Source organism: Puma concolor, chromosome A1 (assembly GCF_028749965.1).
Source record: "Puma concolor isolate L17-30 chromosome A1, mPumCon1.1.hap2, whole genome shotgun sequence".
In the NCBI taxonomy this organism is placed as follows: Eukaryota; Metazoa; Chordata; class Mammalia; order Carnivora; family Felidae; genus Puma; species Puma concolor.
The window spans coordinates 170,473,022-170,493,853 of NC_141667.1; the positions used below are offsets into that span (position 1 = coordinate 170,473,022).

At 51.3% G+C, this 20,832-nt stretch overlaps 1 protein-coding gene across 1 annotated transcript; it reads right to left on the bottom strand.

The window, feature by feature from the left end:
* Window positions 1–13,280: 13,280 nt before the first annotated feature.
* On the bottom strand, window positions 13,281–18,005 carry ZIC2 (Zic family zinc finger 2). Its single transcript, XM_086708764.1, has 3 exons — window positions 16,919–18,005; window positions 14,963–15,126; window positions 13,281–14,736 (listed from the first exon to the last, which is right to left on the bottom strand). The coding sequence occupies exons 1-3, from the start codon at window positions 17,988–17,990 to the stop codon at window positions 14,371–14,373; spliced, it is 1,602 nt and encodes a 533-aa protein (XP_086564890.1). The 5' UTR covers window positions 17,991–18,005; the 3' UTR covers window positions 13,281–14,370.
* Between the last annotated feature and the right edge of the window lie 2,827 nt (window positions 18,006–20,832).

Here is a 20,832-nt window from a genome sequence, read left to right on the forward strand (position 1 = left end):
TATTACTTAGGCATTTTATGTAATTGCCTTAACTCCACCATTAAGGAACGAACTACCTGATAACTGTAGTAAATTTACTGATAACCGTAGTAAATGCTGTACACCTTTTCTTATAAAGAAGCACCATGTTCTCTCATGGAATGGGGAGTGGCACATAAAGAAAAAGATCAAAATGTCCTATCTGATTTTAGCAACACACGCTTAGCTCAAAGAGAGCCTGGATATCAATTTGTTGACAACTGGCTAATGTTTAAGAATAACAAATGAGTAAATCATCTATGCATTGACTACTCTGTTCACCATTTATTGTTTGGCTTTCAACAGATGGTTGGCATTCTTGTTAGGGACTGTTTAAACATCAAAAAGGTATTTGTTAAGCTCAGCAAAGTTTTCATCTGCCAACCTGGGAATTTATCAGTGTGTATATAGATCTGACTCCAAATGAATTTGTTAGGAGGAGGAATAACCCCAACTATACAGTCTGTTTTCATCCCTGAGGTTCATACACGTCTGAGCAATTCTGCAAGAACAAGAAGACAACTACCTGAAATCTATTTACGTGAGACACTAAGAAACCTCCTGGGAGTAAACTTATTATCTTAAGCAAAGAAAAGATTAGGTAGCTTGATCTTGAAACAAAGTCTTGGCGCTTAGAGGAGAGGAGTAATTTTGAGTGTCTCATAGTTCCTGAGATTAGGCATTATTCCTAGCTCAGACCACCTTAGATTCAAATCTAAGCTCTAAGGAGAGAGAGGGCTATAAATAAAAATGAAAAGGCCTCTTTATATTAAAACAATTGACAAAGTACATTGCAGACCATTTAGGAAGCCTGTGACAACATATGTCACAGATAATCAACAATGAACACTGCAGAGCTCTAGCAACTCCATATTACCATTACATTCCTCACCAGCTATACCCAGAAGCAGAAGCGAAAAGGTACACACAAGGGATGCCTGACGTGCATTTAGACATTTTAAAAACAGCTAGAAATAGAATACCCACAGAAATCTTTCCCAAAATGGCAATCAATATGAAAAATATCATCCAAGGAACTGAAGTGTGGAGGTAACCCTAAAGTTCAATGTAATTTCAAAACAACAACACATGTCATTTTACTGTAAAATAACATTTTGTACTTACGCTTCTCAGAGGACCTCAGATCACGTTAGGGCAGCATCTTCTTTTCAGCTTTTCTAGGTAAGACAATGAATACAAAAACTGAAATGATTTGCTAGCCCAGATCCCAAATTAAAGCCCAGACCTCATTTCTCCTACTCTCTCTCTCTCTCTCTCTTTTTTTTTTTTTTTTTTTTTTTTTTTGCCAGAGGCAGCACTAACCTTCATTCTAACAAGGTGGGTGCAGGATGTCATAGCAATGTCATAGTGGCAGACACTTTGGCTGGGGGGCGGGGTGGCGAAGAGGAAAAGACAGGAAGGGTCACTCCCAAATTCTGAGTTAAGTATGACCTCTATATTATACAGACTCAGCAGACCACTTGAACTTCTTCCATGGACTGGACAAAGGCATTTCTAGATGAGAACAGTACAGACTCAGAGTGAGCAGGCAAAGAAAAGGGAAGGGCTCTGTGAGGTGCCACATAATCCCTGAGTAGTCTCCTTACTACGATTCCACAGCCAAAAATAACCCAAGAGTGAAACGTAGCTATGCCAAGTACTTCAGGTATCAGTTAAATTTCCTCCTCTTCTTTATGAATTTGTATTATTTATAAGACACTTGACACATGTTTAAACACTTACATAGCTCCTCAGTTTCAGGAAATATGGCTTGTTCGGCTGAAGAGAAAAAAGCATATAATGAGGGAGTTAACAAGGGCTGATATTTTTTTACAACATTCTTTAAAAACTGAAAAACCTCTTTAAACACCGGGAACGGCTTAAATAATTCACTCTAGGCCTGCGGGGCCCATGTGGACGGTTCCCTCTCGTTCCCTCCCGGGCTACATTTTCCCCGGGTTGCATCTGGGAACGTGGGCCTGACGGGCTGCCACCTGCGGCCTCGAGGCCTCATCGCCATGCCTGTCCTCTGCCTTTCAGGGTGCGAGGGGCGGTCGGCACGCGGCCGAGGCAGAACCCCGGAAGGGGCCCGGGGCCCTTTGACCCCCATGCGAGCGGGACGCCGGGAGCGGGCGGAAGTGCGGCACCGAGGCCCGTCGCGGCCTGTCGCGGCCTGGCCTGGCCTGGAGGAAGCGGCTCCAAGGCCGCCGCCGCCGGGCCGGGGTGACAGCCGTGTAAAGCAAATGATGTCCGAGGCGCTCTGTCGCCGGCCTTACCCCGGGGACTTGTTTGGCCGCTGGAAAGGATCCAGAAGGCCACTGCCCTTGGCCCACCCCGCCCCCCTCTCTAGGCGGCGGACTGGGCGTCCTACAGGGAAGGGCCCCGCGCAGAGGCCCGAGGGGCGGCCTGTAGGCCGGCTTTGCGGGCTTCGGGCCCTCGTGCCCGTTGGTTTGCGGGAGGGAGATCGACGGGAGCTGCGTTCTCAAATTTCTCGCACTCGGGGAGTCCGGGAATAGTGGAGACCGGTCTCCGGGGCCGGCCTGGGAGGAAGGAGTGCGAAATGCGGCCGCCGAGCACGGCCGCCGCGGCGCCGGCTTCCGGGCGGAGGGAAGCACCTGCCTCCGCCCACCTTGACCCCGAGGCCGGCGCCCAGAGCTCCCGGCGCCCCTCCGGGGCTGTCCTCACGGAGGTCTCTGGAGGGCGAAACCTGGATCCTCGCGGCCTTCGAGTGCTCGCTCCCCTGCCGGGGGACGGAGTGGGGGGTGGGGGCGACCCGGGTACCCATAACCGAGGCCCGCTCCGCAGGGCCGAGAGAGTTCGACGCTCCCAAGGAGGGAGTCTCCATGGAGGAATTCCTCCTGCTTCGCTTTCAGAGTTGAAAGCCTGGAGGCCGTCGGTTCTGCAAAGAGAAGCGGTCGGGCGCGGGCAGGCAAGCAGCTGATGAAAATAATTGTCCTAGCACACACAGCCCTGCGCCCAGGGGCGCGCGTACACACACACACACGCACACACGCACACACACACACACAACTTGCCTCATCTAGCTACCCAACCTTAGTATTCCGGGCATGCGGTTTTCAACAACTTGCTTGACACAATAACAAAGACATTTAAATGCCAGGACGCAGACTTCACTTTTTAACCTGCTGAGAAGAGCTACTTTCAAAGCTTCCCCACCGCGAATAAACTGACAAAAAATATGGGGTGCACTTATAAATTAAACACCTTACCCTCAAAGCGACGTGCGTTAATCAGGTTTCTAAGGCAATAGCCATCTCTGTCTTTTCCTATTCACCCAAATAATGCCACAAGAAGGAACCCCTTTACAGAAGAGAAAGCCAGGGGGAAAAAATGAATTATACCCATTGCTAGTAAAAATCATCTTAAATCAATAGAGCACCACTTGAACTTGAGTTTCCATTGTTTCACTGAATCATCAATGTTTTTAATTAAACAGAGCTACCCTTTCTGTTAAAACATTACATAAAAGGGTTAGGTTTCTACTTTTGTTGAGGCAGCTGGCGTTTGTTGGCTGTTGTGTTTGAGCAACAGACTGTTCAATAGAAGCGAGAAATAGCTCAACGCGCTCTTAATAGACCTGTTTCAACAATGTACCTTGAAAAGGAATACATTGTGTTATTGTGTTAGTTTGCTACAAACCTATTAAAAGAAAAATAGCATCCATCAGGTCTAACAAAACGCATTTGTATTATACGTACTTATCTGCTTCAAATACACTTCTTGGCACAATGTCTAGAATTCAACTAGATCATCAAGAGCTGGACAGAATAACACATACCAGTTAGGTAATGATACACGGGCTAAAAATAATAATAAAGAAAGGTCTAAGCAGAAAGTAATCGTTACTTTTTGTTTATCATGAGAAATACAGGCAACCCTTCTTCAATTGAAAATACATTGCAAAAACGTGGACTCATAACAAAAACAATTTTTAAAATATTCTTCAAATTTAGAAATATTCTAACATGGTAATATTGCTTCAAAATCCATACTTGGAACGAATCTGATACACTTTCGATGGTAATTTGTTTCAGACAGAGATTCAAGGCACAAGCGATGCATTTTTGAAGCAGAATTAAATAGCGCAAAGAGCTGGGTTCTTTAGGGAAATGCGTGAAATAAACAAATCGAAAGCAAGGGTTCCAGCCAAGAGGTTGGGGAGCAGCGATGTCTGGCAGTAGGAGAGGAAGTGCTTCTTGAAAGTGCTCTCTTAAAAATGATTTTTAAACTGACGTTGTCGTATTTTAAACACAAAACGAAATTTGAAGCAAAGAAATGGGCGACTTCGCCACTATGAGACAGAACCTACAGTATGTTTCCGAGAGGGCTGCCACTTGGACCACAAACCTTAGAAAAACAGTAGCAAATGATGAAGCCAATTGAATTCTGAGATGAGCTTCAAAGAAAATACACCTAAAGTAGCATCTGTCAGAGGGAGACACCTTTTGCTTCCACAAAAAGCAATTGGTTTGGTTGTCAACCTCAGGGTGCCCAGCATTCAACTTTCGACTGCAAAAATGTTGGGGACACAAGAGAATAGTAAACTACAAGTGAACTCAGTTGTCAAAAAAAGAGAGAACTTACATAAATTACAATACCACCCTATGAGAGATATCTATGTTAACAGATAGATGAAGCAATATTTTGCCAGATAAAATCAATTGTTTTTTACTTATCTGAATTAATAAATTATCATGTGAAGATTTAGAAAAATGTCACCCTGAAACTTTAGGTGACAGTTTTCCCATAATGTAAAATAACCGTGATAGACTTCTCTAGAAGGCATTTGAAGTCAGATGGCTGATATGACTGCTTTCTTTAGCTAAAACATTTTCTTTTCACAAGAAGGGTGTGTATATGCATGTACTGGGAGGTAGTTGAGATATGTTTGATTTATAGTTTAAGATTTCTCCTCCTTAGTCCAAATCAGTTTTTGGATTAATTCTCTTGGATTAAAAAAAAAATGAATCAAAAATCACAAACTGCATATCATGAAAATAACCTCTCATACCATTAACAGAAAAGTTGATATTTTCAAGGTGAGATATTTTTGATGTATCAGATAATCTACCAAAGATGAAAGGAAGTTCACAATAAATTGATTTAGCCATGACAAGTAATGTTGTTACTAAGGCTTTATGAAAAGCCTTTGATTTTATTTAGAACTTTTAGAAATGCTTTGTGTGTCAGAAGTTAAACTATCAAGGGGAAAATATTCAATTCATTTTAATTTGAATGGATTGTTCAGATAAACAGTCACCACAGAGATCATTTGAAAACCCAGCAGAGGAAGAAATGTATTTAGAGGAAGACTGTAATCTGATTCCTTGTTTTGTTCTTCATCTTGAAAATCCTTGATTCTTCACTCATGCAAAGAATTCTCAATAGTATTTGAGGGCTAGATATTTTTATTTATTTATTTGAAATGTTTAAAAATCCAAATAGTATGTACTATAATTTATCTCCCCTTAAAGAACAGGAAAGAGGATCACATATGGCTTATTTTCTATATGCCCTCCCAATTCTTTCTAGAAAGAAACTTCTCGCCCGATTCATTTATCAGTAATATCTAGGAAGGTTGTAACCAATCAAATCATTAAACATTTTTTTTTTTACTGCCGTTGATCTTAAGCAGCATTTAATTTGAAAGATTCTGTAGAGTACATTTTCAAAGCATCAAGTCGTTTTCCAGTTTCTTGGTCTGCCTTAGGCAGGTAAGTGAATATTATTTCAGATTTCCTTTTGACTTCTTTTGCCTTTTAGTTCAGAAGTATGGGAAGTAAGAGGGGTTAATTTTTTTTTTTTTTAACATTTCTGCCACACGCAATTATTTCAATACCCCTCTCTGGTGTTGTGTCTGAAAAAGGGGTGGCCGAGCCTGCAGCCCGCACCGCCAGACATTCAGCCGGATCCACCCCTGGGCACAGTCATCAGAGGGAAAAGATTCCGCTTCCAAACTTGATTAAAAACAGCCTACCAGTTTCTGCCCCGTTAAAGAACTGTGTGGCTTGAAAAGCTGAGTAAACTGCCCAGGAGAGGAGTGGCTGAGGTCTATATGCCTGTCATATGGGTATCAAGAGAAGCTTGAAAAAAGCAGTGGATAGTAGGCTACAGAAGGACAACTTGTCCATCAAAATCTGCAGTTCAAATCCACTTCACATGATTTAGGTGCTGGGAAAAAAAAAGTGATTTTACCTTATAATTTTTCACCTTAATTTGAAAGGGAAAAGGAAACACATGTACATACCAAAAACCTACCCAGATGCTTGGGAAATATTAAGTTGTTTCTGAGTTACTTCCCCCCCCCTTCCTGTTGGCAAATACTTCAAAATATCCTTCTCCCCCTTAAGTTATCTTGTGGATGATACGGTTAAAAAAAAATACTGAGATGGAAAAATGAACTAGAAATGATGAGTGTATAGGTTGGTGAATAAAATAGATGCCTGTCAACGTCTTAAAGATACGTTGCTATTGTTGTTGCTGCTGCTGCTTGTGATTTTGTGTGGTAAAAACTAAAGACGTCCAAACAGGATTCAAATATGAAGAGAAGTGGGAGATTTCCTGATGTGTTTCAATAATAAAATGAAAATCGAGTCTGTATGTGCCTGTGTTCCCCTTCGATTTGAAATTTTATTCCAGAAAGTGCTACAACTTGTTACTTTTTTTGTGGGCACAGGAGGAGGAAAAATATGATACATTGGGGGATTTTTCAGTAGAGCTGTGTTTAGTTTTAATTTTCCTGTATTTTAAAATAAACACTTTGACCAAAGCATGTTTGATCTTTGCGAGAAGGAAATATACATTGTGGAGGAATGTGCAGCGGTTGGGTATGAAAATGGGGTTGTGACTCACAGCTGCAGGCTGAAAAAAAAAGGCACAGTGGTGTCAGCCAGAGGTGTTCAGTCTAATAATTCAAGCTGTAAACTGTATCCCCTAAAATTACCTACATAATAAATCATTGTGTGAAGAAAAAAAGTTTGGACTGAAAAGTGTAAGTGGAACAGAATCCTCAGGAGACTTCAGTGCTGGGACCTATTGACAAGGATGTGAAATGCGGGTTTATTTTGTCCCAAACTTTGAAGATCAAAATAATACTGGAGATTATTCTAATACAGCTGGTTTTTGTTTTTGTTTGGTTTGGTTTTGCCTGGAGTTTCATAGTCTGTTGCAGAAATGGGCTTGCATTTTTTTTTCCTCTCTCTCTCTCTTCCTGATCGCACAGCCGAAACTGCTGGGATTTACAGTCGATTTATATATTTTCAAGAGAAATTTCAATTCAAGAATGGGTTTATTTTAAGAAAAACAGTAAAACTAACTTATCAAATGCATATTGAGAATGGAGACAGAAACGTTTCTGGAAATTCCCTTAGGTTCCTGTCTCAGATTTCACGATTGCTTACAGGTACCAAAGAAAACACTGCAATTATGTAAACTGACGAATTAGCTTGCCTAAGAATTCGCTACTAGATTGAAACACTTAGACACCGCGGTTGGCAAAGCCAGTGTCAAATCCTGGAGACTTGAGAAACGGGAACGTTTGGGGATGGAATACACCCGTCTGCAGTAGAAAGGATCTCAGTGCCTGGAGAAAAGATGCAATTGTCAAGAGGAAGTTTAAAGGCCAAGGACACACGAAGTCTTTGAAACAATAAGGGTGAGGAAGTCAAGAAGCAGACTCGCCAAAGCCACATTGAAACAATTTATTTTATAGGATCCCCTACATTTCCAGAATTAGTGAGCAGAAGAAGCGCCCTGCTGGGAACGCGGGCTGTGGGCTCTCGCGCTCACACGGGCACTGCGAAAGGGATAAAGTCAAGTTGACACAGGTCTCTTTCGCCTGGGCATTTCAAATGAAAATGTAAGAAGGAGGGCGGAGAGAGAAGGAGACAGAAACGAAGCTCAAAAAGACTGATTCCGAAGTCTGCAATAAAGATTAACTGGAAAAAGGAAGTCCATAGCAATTAAAACTCCTACCCTGGCTCATTAGTATTCATGACCGAAGGTCCAGCTTTTCTGTTTATCTTTCTCCCAAGATCAATATCGGAGCAGCGTGGGCCTGGGAGGAGCCCAAGCCTGGCCCTGCGTGCGCCTGACCTCTCGCGCCCTCCCTACAGGTCAGAGCATCTTCAGAACCGGCGGCCCAACGCCGTGCCCAGGATCATTAAAGCCACCATTCATCTGCCGGCAGGGAGAGGGAGGGGGAACAGTCCTGGGTTAGGGGGATGGGGGTGGGGGCAACGGGCAAACAGACCCAACCAACTCCGAAGAGTTTCGAGAAACCATACTCCGCCACACCAACTACTGTGTGTCGGGTAACCCAGGAGAAAGAAAAAGAAGGAACCGCGCGCGTCTGCAGCCAGAGGCCCAGCGCGGCTACTAGCCAGGCGGTCGCTGGCTCGGCCTGGTTCCAAACCCGAGATTTACTTGGGGGAGGGGGGACAACATAAGAACACCCTCCGCACCCTGCCCCATAGAAGAACCCAGGCCCACTCCCAGCCCCGAGCGGTCTGTAGCCGCCCCAGGCCTCCCCCAGTCTCTAGGGAGCTACCCAGTCCGAGAGCGTTAACTAGGATGCTTATCTTTGACGTTATTAACATTATTACTTCTACCCCCAACCTCTCTGGCGGTGTCGCGCCCTGTTCTGGTCCCCCAGGCCACCAGGTTTGGCCTCAGGGACAGAAAAATACTGGCTTCGGGAGGTTAGGAAAAGAGGCTAAGGGCAGGGGTTGGAGGAGGGGAGCGAGGGTTTAGAAAACTCCCTCCCTCCTGGTTTAACTGAGAGGTAAGGGAGCAACCTCCCAAAGCACACCGGGAGGCGGTGGGTTCTCGGGGTTGCCGGACAGTCTGGCCTATCACATTACCAGGGAAATGGGGCTGAGCGAGCCGCACTGTGTGCGGGGATCCCCCACCCAAACTGTCTCCGGCTGGTGGCTCGAGGTGCGAGCCTGGGAAATAAGGCCCAGACAGCGGACTCTCAAAAAACCAAGTTGGATAGAGAGTTCTGGGCAGGCATGGCCCTTTTGGAGAGAGGCCATAGGGGTGGGGGGATCTGGGAAAAAATGGACGGGTGAGGGGAGCATCTCCTGCCGGGTCTTCTGTCCACACGTCCCCAGTCTTTGCGACTCAGGTCCATCCCACGCACGCGAGCGGGTGCCTAGGGAGATGCCGAAGGAGGCAAGCATATGTGAGTGCGTGTGCGTATGCGTGTGCGTGTGTGTGTTAAGGCGTGGAGAGATTGTGAGAAAGAATGTGTGCGTATGTGGGGGGTCTGTGTGCGCGCATGCTAGTGAATGCGGCGCCCGCAGCTCTGGCCTGGTGGCTGCGCAGAGCCTTATCCCGAATGACTGGGAGGCAGGATGCGGGATTCGATTCGGGACAAGGGCACGTTGCAGGTCTGCAGAGGAAGCGAAGTGTCACCTCTTCAAAAGCTCGTCGAGCCCTGAAAACAAAAGGGAAACGTGCAAGGGCAACGAGGTGGCCCCAGCACGGACAATTCTCGGACTGGGCCTGAGGGGCGGGGCGGGAGTGGGAGGACCCTAGCTCTGCGCGCCCTGCCCGCAATCTGGGCCGCGGCAGAGCAGGGGCGGAGCGGGGCGTGGACACTGCGGCCCCAGTCGCCCACAGCCTTGACCGTGAACTCGAACCCTCCGGCTGCCCTGGTTATGGTTTACAGAAGTTCTCATTCGTAACACCCTGTTCAAACTGCCAAGGCTGCCTTTTCTTTCTCAGGAGCCCAGCGGGACGACCCGAGGGTTTATGCCCGATCACTCGATCCCTTCTGGATCTAGGTTCTTCCCTAAAATAGAACCCTTGCAACAATCTGTTGAGGGTTGGGGAGGGGGTTTAGCAAGGAGGGCGACACGGCTCCAGTCCTGTTCTAAGCTGCCAGTTAAAAATAGAAACCGTTCATTGTGGTCTGCCGGGGGTAGCAGTGGGCCCAGCAGCTCCAAGTTTCTGTGGAACCAGAGGGGTATCAGACTATCTAATCAATCAATCCTCCAGTATTTATTGAACGTATATTTTGGATCCCGAGGTCGCTTTCCGGGGCACGTGTCCGCTTAAGTAAAAACGCATTCAAGGGTTCAACCAAGTCTTGGTGGGATATTATTTTGAGCTCTTTATTTCTTAGCTCTTGGACACAGGCCTAGCGCGCCCTTTGGGTGATTTCGGGGGCGTGATATAGGGGAGGGTAGGATCCCAGGCTCGAGTATTTGGTGGCCCCCGCGTATCCTACTAGAACACACCTCCCCCAGTCAGTCCTGTCTATCCGGACGGCGACCGATCACTTGGAAAACCCAGGCCTTCCTAGCCAACCCTGGAATGAGAAAGAACAGCGGGTGTACAGGGAACCCCGAAACTCCGGTCCAGCCTGTGATCTGCCCTAGATTTCACAGTTTTGTGCGGAAAATACACCACTTGATACTGAAAACATCCGTCTGAAAAAAGAGAAAGAGAGAGAGAGACACAAAGGGGGCGGGGGTGGGGAGGAGGAGGAAAAGAGAAGGTGCCAGCAGAAAGGAAAGGGGCCAGGACCGCGGGGACCGGGTGTGCTGGGCCTGGGACCTGCTTCCTCTACTCGCGTCGTCCAGCCGGGCCTCGGCCTTAGTATAGCCTCCTCTTGCGCCCAGAACAGAATCAACCCGGCCTCTGCTCCAAGAGTGACCTCCTCCCCGCCTGACACTTGGGGGACTTCATTGAACAGGGAGAAGCTGATACCGATGCCAGTTATCATTGTGGTCATTAATAATGCAGTGAGGATCACGATAATTAATAATAATAATGATGGGCCTCCCGAGGGGGCTCCAGCTGCCTCCGGATAAAGCGACTCCCGCGTGAGGGAAGTTATTTGGTGGTGGATGGAGCCGAGAGCAAAGGGAGCGAGCTTGGGCGCTCTGAAGTTCAAGTTGATGGCAGTGACCGGCAGAAACCGTCCTCAGGCGGAGGCAGTCGAGCCTCCCCGCGAGCAGAGACGCAGCTCTGGTTCCCTGATTCCCTGAAGGAAGCGAAGATGGGCTCCAGTTCTGTAGTTCCGGAGTCCACGCGAGGGCAGGTTAGAATTCAGCTCCATTTACGCAACAGTGGGAGAGACGCACGCAACCCCCACCCCCAGGCCCAGGCGCCCGGTTGCGGCGCAGAATCTTGGGCCGCCAGCCTCCCTCGCGCTTTCTAGCTTGAGCAATGCTGACACCTTTGACCACTTTGCCATCTTCCCCTCCCCCACCCTGTCTCCGGGATTCGAAGCGTGTTAGGGGAAGGCGGAGAGTGGGCCACACCACCGGCTGGGTGACTGGTTTGGACAAAGCGGTGGGCTTCAGGGGCAGAGCTGGGAGCCATTTTGCGGGAAAGCTGCTCGCGTCCGCTCCTCATACCCCAGCGTGGACTAGGAAACCGCCCCCAGGCTGCGATCTTCCTCCTCCTCGCGCCAGGCGCCTTCTCATTTTTACTTCCTGCTGAAAACTAGGATCAGCTCCCCTGGACCTAAAGGGCCCAGCGGTAGCTCTCGACATTGAGCGTGGAAAGCCAGCCAGCCCACTCAAGGCTGCGACAGCGTCTGCCTCTTCTTGACGTTGTCCCTCTCCTTCCCCCAAATGAGAAGAAACGCCCCAAGCCTTGAGCTGATGCTAAAGTACACACCTCCACGCCACTCTTCTCTTTAGATTGGGGAGGTGTCCCAAAGCCAATAATTTCCACCAAAAAAAGAAAAAAAGTTTAAAACATTTATGATATACCATTTCATTCTTGCCCAAGTTATGATAAATATTTCATCTGATTCCTTCGTCCCCTCCTCCGGGGGGTGGGTTGAAAAACTAAAGGCTTTTCCTCACAGCTTATAATGTGTTCAATGAAATCTCCCAAGGATCAGTAACATATGCCAATTATTTTAATAATTTTCCTTAATATTATTAGGGGTTATAAATTTGACTTTAATAGGGGGTTGATTGCTTCAGGAGCTGGTGCTTGGGCAGTTCGTAGGTCCGCTGGGGAGGGCTAGCCTGGTGTCTGTCACCCTCTGGGACACACACACACACACACACACCCAGGCTGGAGTCTTTCCCTCCGCATTGAATAGGTGGCCTCCAGGAGGTCAGAGTTGCCCTTCTCTCCAAACAGCTCTCTGGCCTAGCCTGACTGGCCCTGCAGCTCAGGCGACCATGGAAGGGAAGGATAGAAATAGCGGTTTCCGCGGAGACCTGGGTCTCCCCCGACAGAACCTACTGGGCGATCCTAGGTAGGTGTCGAGGACTGAAGCCCGAATCTTCTTAGTACTGGGGGGGTGTGGGGGGTGTGGGGGCATAGTAAGAAAGAAATGGAGACATTTTCATGGTTCAGGGATTTCAAAATAATTTTAAGATTATTTCTACCCTTTGATGCCTGCTTATTTCTACCCCATTCCTACCCTTTGATTGTTAAATTTTTGCCTTATTCCTTAGAGCACTGAGTTTGAAATCTGATAAATTCTTGCACAGATTAAAACTGCAAACCTTATAGACAAACTGGTCCTCAATGCTCTGCCTCACTCACACCTGACCATTTTAGTCTTTACATCTTACTCTATTTTACTGAATTCTTGCAGAGATTCTCTTTTGTTTTGAGCCAAGGGTTTGTTATTCTCCTAAATTAAAGCGTACTCTGTCACCTTCTTCCCTTTAACATCTTCCTTGTTGGTGTGCAGCAGCTCTGAGGATAAGCAGACTTTCTTGAGCAAGCTCTCTGAAATTCCAAGAAAACACTTTAGGTAGAAAAGGGCCCTTAAACTATAATCACCGGGCCAAGTTCAAAAACAAAGTACTCAGCTCAGTTTTAAATGTGCAATTAAAAATAACTGTACCTCAGCTTTTCAGAGGGAGGGAGAGGAAAGGGGGCAGGGAAGAGGGAAAACAAAGAATAAGGAAATGTTTAGTGCTCTTAAAGCCAGTCCAAATAGCTGAAAGAAAGGCACTCCCTCAGATAATGGAGCCATTAGAAACTCTGAAGGTTCCAGCCACCAGTCCTCACAGGGCCCTTCCAAAAATTTAATTCACTCTCAGCTACAAACAAAGGACATAGAAAATAATTTTGAGACTTTCTGCCAAAGGGGCATTTTGGCCTGGTTCCTATGCATACATACACCTTCCTCCCTAGAAGGTAAGGTGGTTCCTCCCCTTCATTTAGGCAGCTGTTCCATACCCATGTCAACCCTCAGCTGCCCCCTTCCCCTTTTTCTTTAAGAACTCTGCTAGAAAAAAAAAAAAGTATGTTCATGCAGTTTCAACACATTTTATTATATTTCTGTATGCATTACTCTCAAAACATATCACAAGAAATGATCAAACCACTTAAAACCTTCAAATAAAAAATCTGAAACAGTTTATGCCCACAATTGTACATATTTATAGTTAAGAAACATTCTTTATAAATATTGTTTCCTCTGTAGCAAGTTAATACCATAATTTAATTACAAATGGATAAATATGGTAACGGGTATTTACAGAAGGAAGGGTGTTATTACGGAAAAGCTAACGGCACAACGTTTATTTTCCCCCACAATCTTTCATACAGGAACTAACAAATTGAACTTGCAAAAGCACTAAAACATCACATGTAAACCCAGCTAACAGAAAAATACATTCACAAGCGTTGGTGGTGGTGGTGGTGTGTGTGTGCTGTGGATCAATGTGTTGAAGAAACAGAAGGGAGACTTTGGCACGGCTCGGTTTTTTCCAGTCTATAGTTGCATGAAGTTTACAATCAAGTTGCCTCATAAAAAGGAACACAATATTCAATACCACGATACAAAATAAACCATTTTCTTCCACATTACTTAAAAAGAAACCGGGTGAACTAAAAAGAGAAAAGAAAAAGCCCATCACTTGAGGAAGAGAAGGGAAGAAAGGCAGGGAGGAACGCAATCCGGAGAGTTACAAATGGACAAACTTCTATACACCAAGAAGCCATTAAAACCACCTTGGAGAAGGAAGGAGTTCGCTATGTACAGTTTGTCAGAAGACTGGGAAGTGGGTGAGAAGGAAAAGAGGGCATGGGGGGAAGGGAAGGAGGGTTTGGTTCAAGATTTTTATGGGTTTTTTATTTTTTATTATTTTTTTTTAAATTTCTTATTTTATGTTTTCAGCGGAGACTCCGGAAGGGATATTTTTGCTTTTCATGCCTAGATTATTTAAAAACAAAAACAAAAACAAACTTTTAAAAATCCTTCTGCTGGTAAAATCATTTTCATCATCATAAAAATCAGATTCATAATTTTAACAACACATCACAGGGTGCCCTCAGCGCTCGCCACCGGGAGGGCTGCGCCAGGGCGGGGACCGGGAGAGGAAGAGAGGCCCCGGGCTCTCACACGTACCATTCATTGAAGTTGGAGGAGAGGCCGCTGTGGCCCCCGGCTGTCCCGCTGCCCCCGCCGCCGCTGCCGCCGCCGCCCCCGCCGCCCGCCCCGCCGCCGCCGCCCCCGCCGCCGCTGCCTCCGCCGGAGCCGCCGCTCGCGCCGCCGCCGCCCGAACCTCCGCCCCGGTGCACCGCGGACACGGCCGCCGCCGCCGCCGCCGCCGCTGCCGCCGCCGCCGCCGCCGCCGCCGGGGAGAGGTTAGAGCTGCTCTGGGGCTCGGCGCTGGGGGACACCAGCCCCGGGGGCGTGGACGACTCGTAGCCTGAGCTGGCGGCTGGGGAGGACTCGGAGCCCTGCGGAGAGGACTCATGGACCTGCAAGACAAAAGCCGGGAGGGGAGACCAAAGGGGACTGGGTGTGAGTGCAGCTGCTGTGGGGCCGGGCTCCCGGGGGGAGAGCACCTCCAAGAAAGGCCCTCCCCGCCCGCCGGGGCCCCGGGGAACCCTGGCCTTCCCAGGCTGGCAGCGGTTGTCCGCGCCGGTTGGGAGCCGGCGCCGCGGGCCAGCGGCCTCACACTCCTCCCGGCCTCCCCGGTGGTACCTTCATGTGTTTCCGCAGCGAGCTGGGGTGCGTGTAGGACTTGTCGCACATCTTGCACAGATAGGGCTTATCGGAGGTGTGGACGTGCATGTGCTTCTTCCTGTCGCTGCTGTTGGCGAAGCGCCGGTCGCAGCCCTCGAACTCACACTGGAACGGCTTCTCCCCTGTGGATAGAAACAGGGGCGCTTGCTGCCCACACCCAGACCTTCCCGGAGCCCCCACCCACTCTGGAGGGAACAAGGCCGCTGCCAGAAGGAAAGAGGAACTGGAAGGGCCTGGGTCCCTTAGCCAGGTCGGATCGCCTCTGTAGCTGAAGATGAAATTAACTGCCTTCCCACCTGACAGTCCTGCTCATTTATGTCATATTTTAATTGTCTTCCAGACTAACACCCATTTCCTGAGATTTATAATGAATTTGGGGTAGCACCCCGTCCTGCCCACCTTTCTATAGGGCTCCTTGGATTCGCAGCCTCTAACAAATTGGTCTCGCCATGGAGAAGCTGTTATTATGACAAAATATTTAGGGCATTATCAAAATCACACAGGCTGCTGGGCTGCTGTCGGTTTGTCTCTGGGGCCAGTAGGCAATTACATTTGGAGTTGCTATGTTGTTTGGGGATGGGACTGTGGATCATAACTGAGCCAGTATTTTTCATCCAAAATTCTGCAAATTAAATTAACCATTCTTCTAGTCTCACTTCCAGTCATTTTAAAATAAGCCGGGGAAAAAAAGGTAAATATTAGAGATAAGACAACATCTAGCGATTGCATAGGCACAGGCTGGGCAGTGGGGGGTGGGGGCGTCAGCAAAGGCTTTCAAAATCTCCCTGTTTAATTTTCTGGCGGTCCCTGCATCCTGTTGCCAGAATTCCAAATGCTTGGAGTCATTTAGAGGTGTGAGAACTCAAACATCGTTCCTCTTGGAAAGGGGGCCATTTAACGTTAAATTCCATTAGCACCTAAATTGTTTTTTAAAGACATCCGCTCAGACACAGGACTCGAAAGCATTTCATGCAAATAAATTTCTCAAATTTTAAACCTTGTTAAAAGCTTGTCTCGCACCTCGGCTCCCTCCCTTCCCGGAAGAGAACAATAGGCCGCTGGCGCATCCCCACTTTGGAGTAAATATTGACGGGGGAAGTTGCTAAAACATTTGGCTTTCTTTTAGGAAATCGTCTGGCACGATTTTGGCTGGGACCTGGTCAGAGATGAATAATCTATGAGGCGAGAGGCGCGTTCTTTTGCAGCTCCCTCTTCTCACGCGATTGCCCCGCGGGGCCGCGCTGCCCCGGGGTTTTCTCTGACCGAGTTGTTGGTCCAAGTTTGGAATCGCAAACCCTCTGGTGCCCATCAGAGACTTTCACAAACTATTGCGAATCCACCGTAAAGCCCCGTGACCTACCCCTAAATAGGCTTTAAAAACATTTTTTTTTTTTTTTTTTAAACAAGAAATGCTCTACAGTTTCGGCTCGCATCAGACTCATTTAATGGAAAAACAGTCCCGGGAAGGACGTTTGGACCCGGAGTAAAAGAAGTGGGAAAACACACAAGTCACCCAACACAGACACACAGCCGGAGCAGAAAAGCACATCCAGACAAGCTGGCAAAATCCTCTCTAGGCTCGATTCCCGGGCGCCGAGTTGGAGAGCAGTTTTATTTTGTGCGTTCTATCTAGAACGGAAATTATTAACCAAGGCTGAGCAAATGAAGCAACTGCATCACCCAAAACATATATTTGATGTTACACTGATCATTTAAAACTCAGTTTCCGTACATGGAAAAACCCAGCCCGATACTAGTCTTTCATTCCAACAAAAACAAGCCGCTGGCTGTCTCCGGTACACAGAAACACCTCCCATCCGAGAGCAGGGGCTGGCGGTCGGCGCGTTTCCCCCAGCCAACCAACCACAGCCTCTCTCCTCTCCGCGCCCCATCCCTGTCCCGGCCCGCAGTTACCTGTGTGGGTCCTTTTGTGGATCTTGAGGTTCTCGGAGCGCGCAAAGACCTTGCCGCAGCCCGGGAAGGGGCAGGGGAAGGGTTTCTCGCCTGTGTGCACGCGGATGTGGTTGACCAGTTTGTATTTGGCCTTGAAGGGTTTACCCTCGCGCGGACACTCCTCCCAGAAGCAGACGTGGTTGCTCTGTTCCGGGCCGCCGACGTGCTCCACGGAAACGTGGGTCACCAGCTCGTGCATGGTGCTGAAAGTTTTGTTGCAGCTCTTCTTGGGGTTGCTCAGCTGCTCCGGGTCGATCCACTTGCAGATGAGCTCCTGCTTGATGCACTGCTGCCGCATGTAGCGGAAAAAGGCACCAGGGTGGTGGTGGTGGTGGTGGTGATGGGCCGCGGCCGCTGCCATGTTCATACCCATGTTCATATTCATGGGGCCGTACTGGTTGTGGAGCTGCGCCGCTGAGTAGGGGTCGGTCCGCGGGCTGGCCACCTGGCGGTACTGCTCCGAGCGCCCGAATACCTCGCCCGGCAGCCCCAGGCGCATCTGCCCGTTGAGCACATTCTGAGAGCCGTGCGGCCCGTGCTGCTCCGGGAGGCCAGGGAAGAGGAGGTGACCCTGCGCGTCCGAGTGCGCATGGTGCAGGCCGCCGGCTCCTGGCCCAAACAGCCCATGCTGTCCGCCGCCCGGCGCCGAGTCCCCGAAGCCGCGGCTGCGGAACAGGAAGTCCCGGGTGGAGTTGAAAGGCGGCCCAGAGTAGGAGCCGACGTGCGCTGCATGGGGCCCGAGCGCGGCGGCGGCGGCGGCAGCCGCGGCAGAGCCGGGGTAGGCGCCGGGGCCCTGCGACGTGAACGCCGAACTCTGGCCGGGGGACAGCTCGTGCGCGCCTGGGTTGAGCTTGAAGGCGCCCATGTGCGCGGCCGCCGAGTCCACGAAGCCATTCTGCGCCGCGGCCAGACTCAGTTCGCGGTCCTGCATCTCGGCAGCAGCCGCCGCCGCCGCCGCGGCCGAATGGTGATGGTGGCGCGCGAAGCTACCCACCCCGATGGCCGGGAACTGCGGCCCCGCGTCCAGGAGCATGGCCAGCGCGCCCACCCGCCCCGCCGGCCCCGGCGAGCCCCGCGCCTCCTCCGCTCCCACTCCCGCCCCGCGCGCTGTGCGTCCAGCGGCCGCCCGGCTCCGAGCGCAGGCGGCGGTGGTGGTGGCGGCTTCAGCCCCGGGAGCCGCGCTCCTGCGCCCGCCGCCTCCGCCGCCGCCGCCGCCTGGATCTGCCTCCGGCGGCCGGGCGCGGAGCGAAGGCGCGGAGAGGAAGAGGAGGAGGAGGCGGCGGCGGAGGAGGCGCGGGAGGAGGAGGAGGAGGAGGTGGAGGAGGAGAAGAGTCCAAAGCCAGGCGGAGAACCAAAGTGTATTAAAGGAGCTGCGGCGGGGGCGGGCGGGCAGGGCAGGGGAGGGCGGGCGGGAGGAGGGAGCGGGAGGGAGGTGTGGGGAGCTCAGCGGAGAGGGGGGCCAACGGGGGGCGAGCGCAGCGCCGCGGCCCCCACCCCTGCGCGCACTCGCGCGCGCACGCACACACTCACTCGCTCACCAGCCCCGCGGACCCGGGGCCCGGCAGCACCAAGCGGCGCCGGCAGAATGAAATCACAGCAGCGGCGGGGCCACGGTGCCCGAGCGCGGCGGCTGTGCAACGGGCCAGGCAGGAGGGCGAGGAGGGGACGGAGGCGAGCTCTGCGCTCCGCGCCCCGGCCCGGCGCGCCCGCGGTTCCACCTGACCGCGGCGGGGGCACAAGGGCGGCGGGCGGAGGCCGGGCGCCCGCTCCGCCGCGCGCTCGGTCGGCCGCTCCCTCCCCCGCGGCCCTACTCGCGCCGCCCCGTGCGCGGCGGGTATTGTTCGGAGCCGCGGCCGAGGTGTTTAGCCCTCCTCGTCCTCCGCGCTTGGCATTGGCTGCGCCTCGCGTAGTAAACTTGCAGCAGCCACGAATTCCCCCAGATGAAGGAAGCGGCCGCGCCGCTCCCTCTTTCTTTAAGTTGTGCGGGAGGAGGAGGAGGGGGAGGAGGAGAGATTGGGGCTGTGGGAGGGGAGAAGGCTAGCAGAGGGAGGGGAGGAGGGGAGGCTAGGCTGAAAAACAATAACAACAATAAAAAAGTGATCTCTAGCTCGCTCGCTCCCTCTCGCCGGTCGGTTCGGGGCGCTGGACCCGGAGCCGGCAGCCGCACTCCTGAGGACCGACCGGTGTCCGAGACCCGAGCAAGTGCGAAGAGGCCAAATCAGGTCCCCCCTTTTCTGCTGCGGTGGGCTTCGTTCGCCACCACCTCTACCTCTGTTTATTTCGGTGGGCGCTACAGACGCCGCCGCAAGCCTTTTTTTTTTAAATTTTTTGTCTCCTCCTTTTCCTCTCCCTCCCCCGCCTCGCCCCCACGTCTCCCGCCCAGACCTCCCTCCCTCTCCCCCTCTCTCCCTCTCTCCCTCCCTCCCGCTCCAGGCCGGGACTCCCGGTCACACCGCCCCTTTAACGGCGGCTCCCGCCCCGCCCGCCCTTCCGTCGCGGCCATTGGCCGCCGAGGCCCCGTCAATCCGGTGCCCCCGCCCCGCGGCTGATCCGACACTCCTCCCCCGCTCTCCCGAAGCTCCCCGCTGCCCCGGCAGCCGCGGATCCCGCGGATCTTCCCAGCCTGCCCGGCCTGCCAGCCTACAGCTCCTCGCCTGAGCGTCCGGCGCCGCGGCTCATGTTCGCGGCTGGCCGCTGCGCTCCCCGGAGCCAGGAGGCCGGCGTAGCGCTGGCCTGGACCGCGGGGTCACTGTGCCCTTGGCCGGGTCCGGAGGACACAGCACCCTGCACTCGCGCCCTTCTGCAGAGGCCACCGACTCCCCGGGGACCCGAGCCACTCCTGACGGGCACCGAGAGCGGGCAGTCGTGGTCGCTCGAGAACTTGGTTAGCAACCGGGTTCGCCGGGCGAGAGGTTTCCACGCGCCGGGACACTACAGGCCCTGGGCCCCGTCGGGAGCGCGCGGTGGGGAGCGTCCCGGGAACCGGTCCCCTGATCGGTTGGCACGCTATCTTCTCCCCCCACCCCCCCCCTTTTTTTTTTTTTTAAACTTAGTGGTATTGAAAACACAGGTGCTGGATGGTGGGCCCAGGTAAAACCAGACTTGCCCGTTCCTTCTGGTCTCTGGACACTCACCCAGACACCACCCCCCTCCCAGGCTGTGGCCCCCACCCCCAGCTCGGCGCGCTCTGCTCCCCCCGCCGCTCGCGTCCCGCTCCGATTACAGCAGTAAACACTGGGCAGCGGCCCCCGGGAGGGAGGGGGTTGATTGGAAGTCGTTTAAAGACAGTGTTATCCTCGGGGTGGATGCCCAGATGCCCCAGCCGCTGCCACCGTGGGGTGGGAAGTATGGGGCCGGCGGAGGCGCGCGGCCAGGCAAGGCTCTGGCTGGAGTTGGACCGAGGGTCAGGCTCAGGGCCTCCAGAGAAGAAACCTCCAGACCGGTAGGGCTTAAACCTGCTAGAAGATATTAATCACTGCTTCTCCAGGAGCGGGGAATGCCTCCACACCTTCGGGCGGTGGCGGGGCCGGGTGGCTGCTCCCTTCGCTGCGCCAGGCCTTCCTCGCGGCTCTGGGGCTACAACCGCCCCCCTCTCCCGGCCTCCCACCCCGGCTCCTGGTTGGCCGTTGGGGACATTTCGTATCCCGCTGCGGAAAGCTTGTGCTCCCAGAGGTAACGGGAGAGGGTTACCGCGGGCCCGGAGGCTGCAGAGGTGTGAATGAAAGGCCTGAAGCCAGAGCCTTCCTTCACCTAGCTGGCTCCGAGAACTGCTTTTATTTACAAGTCTATGGGAGTTGAAATAAAATTCAAGTAAGAGAAAATAATCAATACGCATTTAAAATGTTCATGTTGAAGTGAATCAACAAAAACGCGGG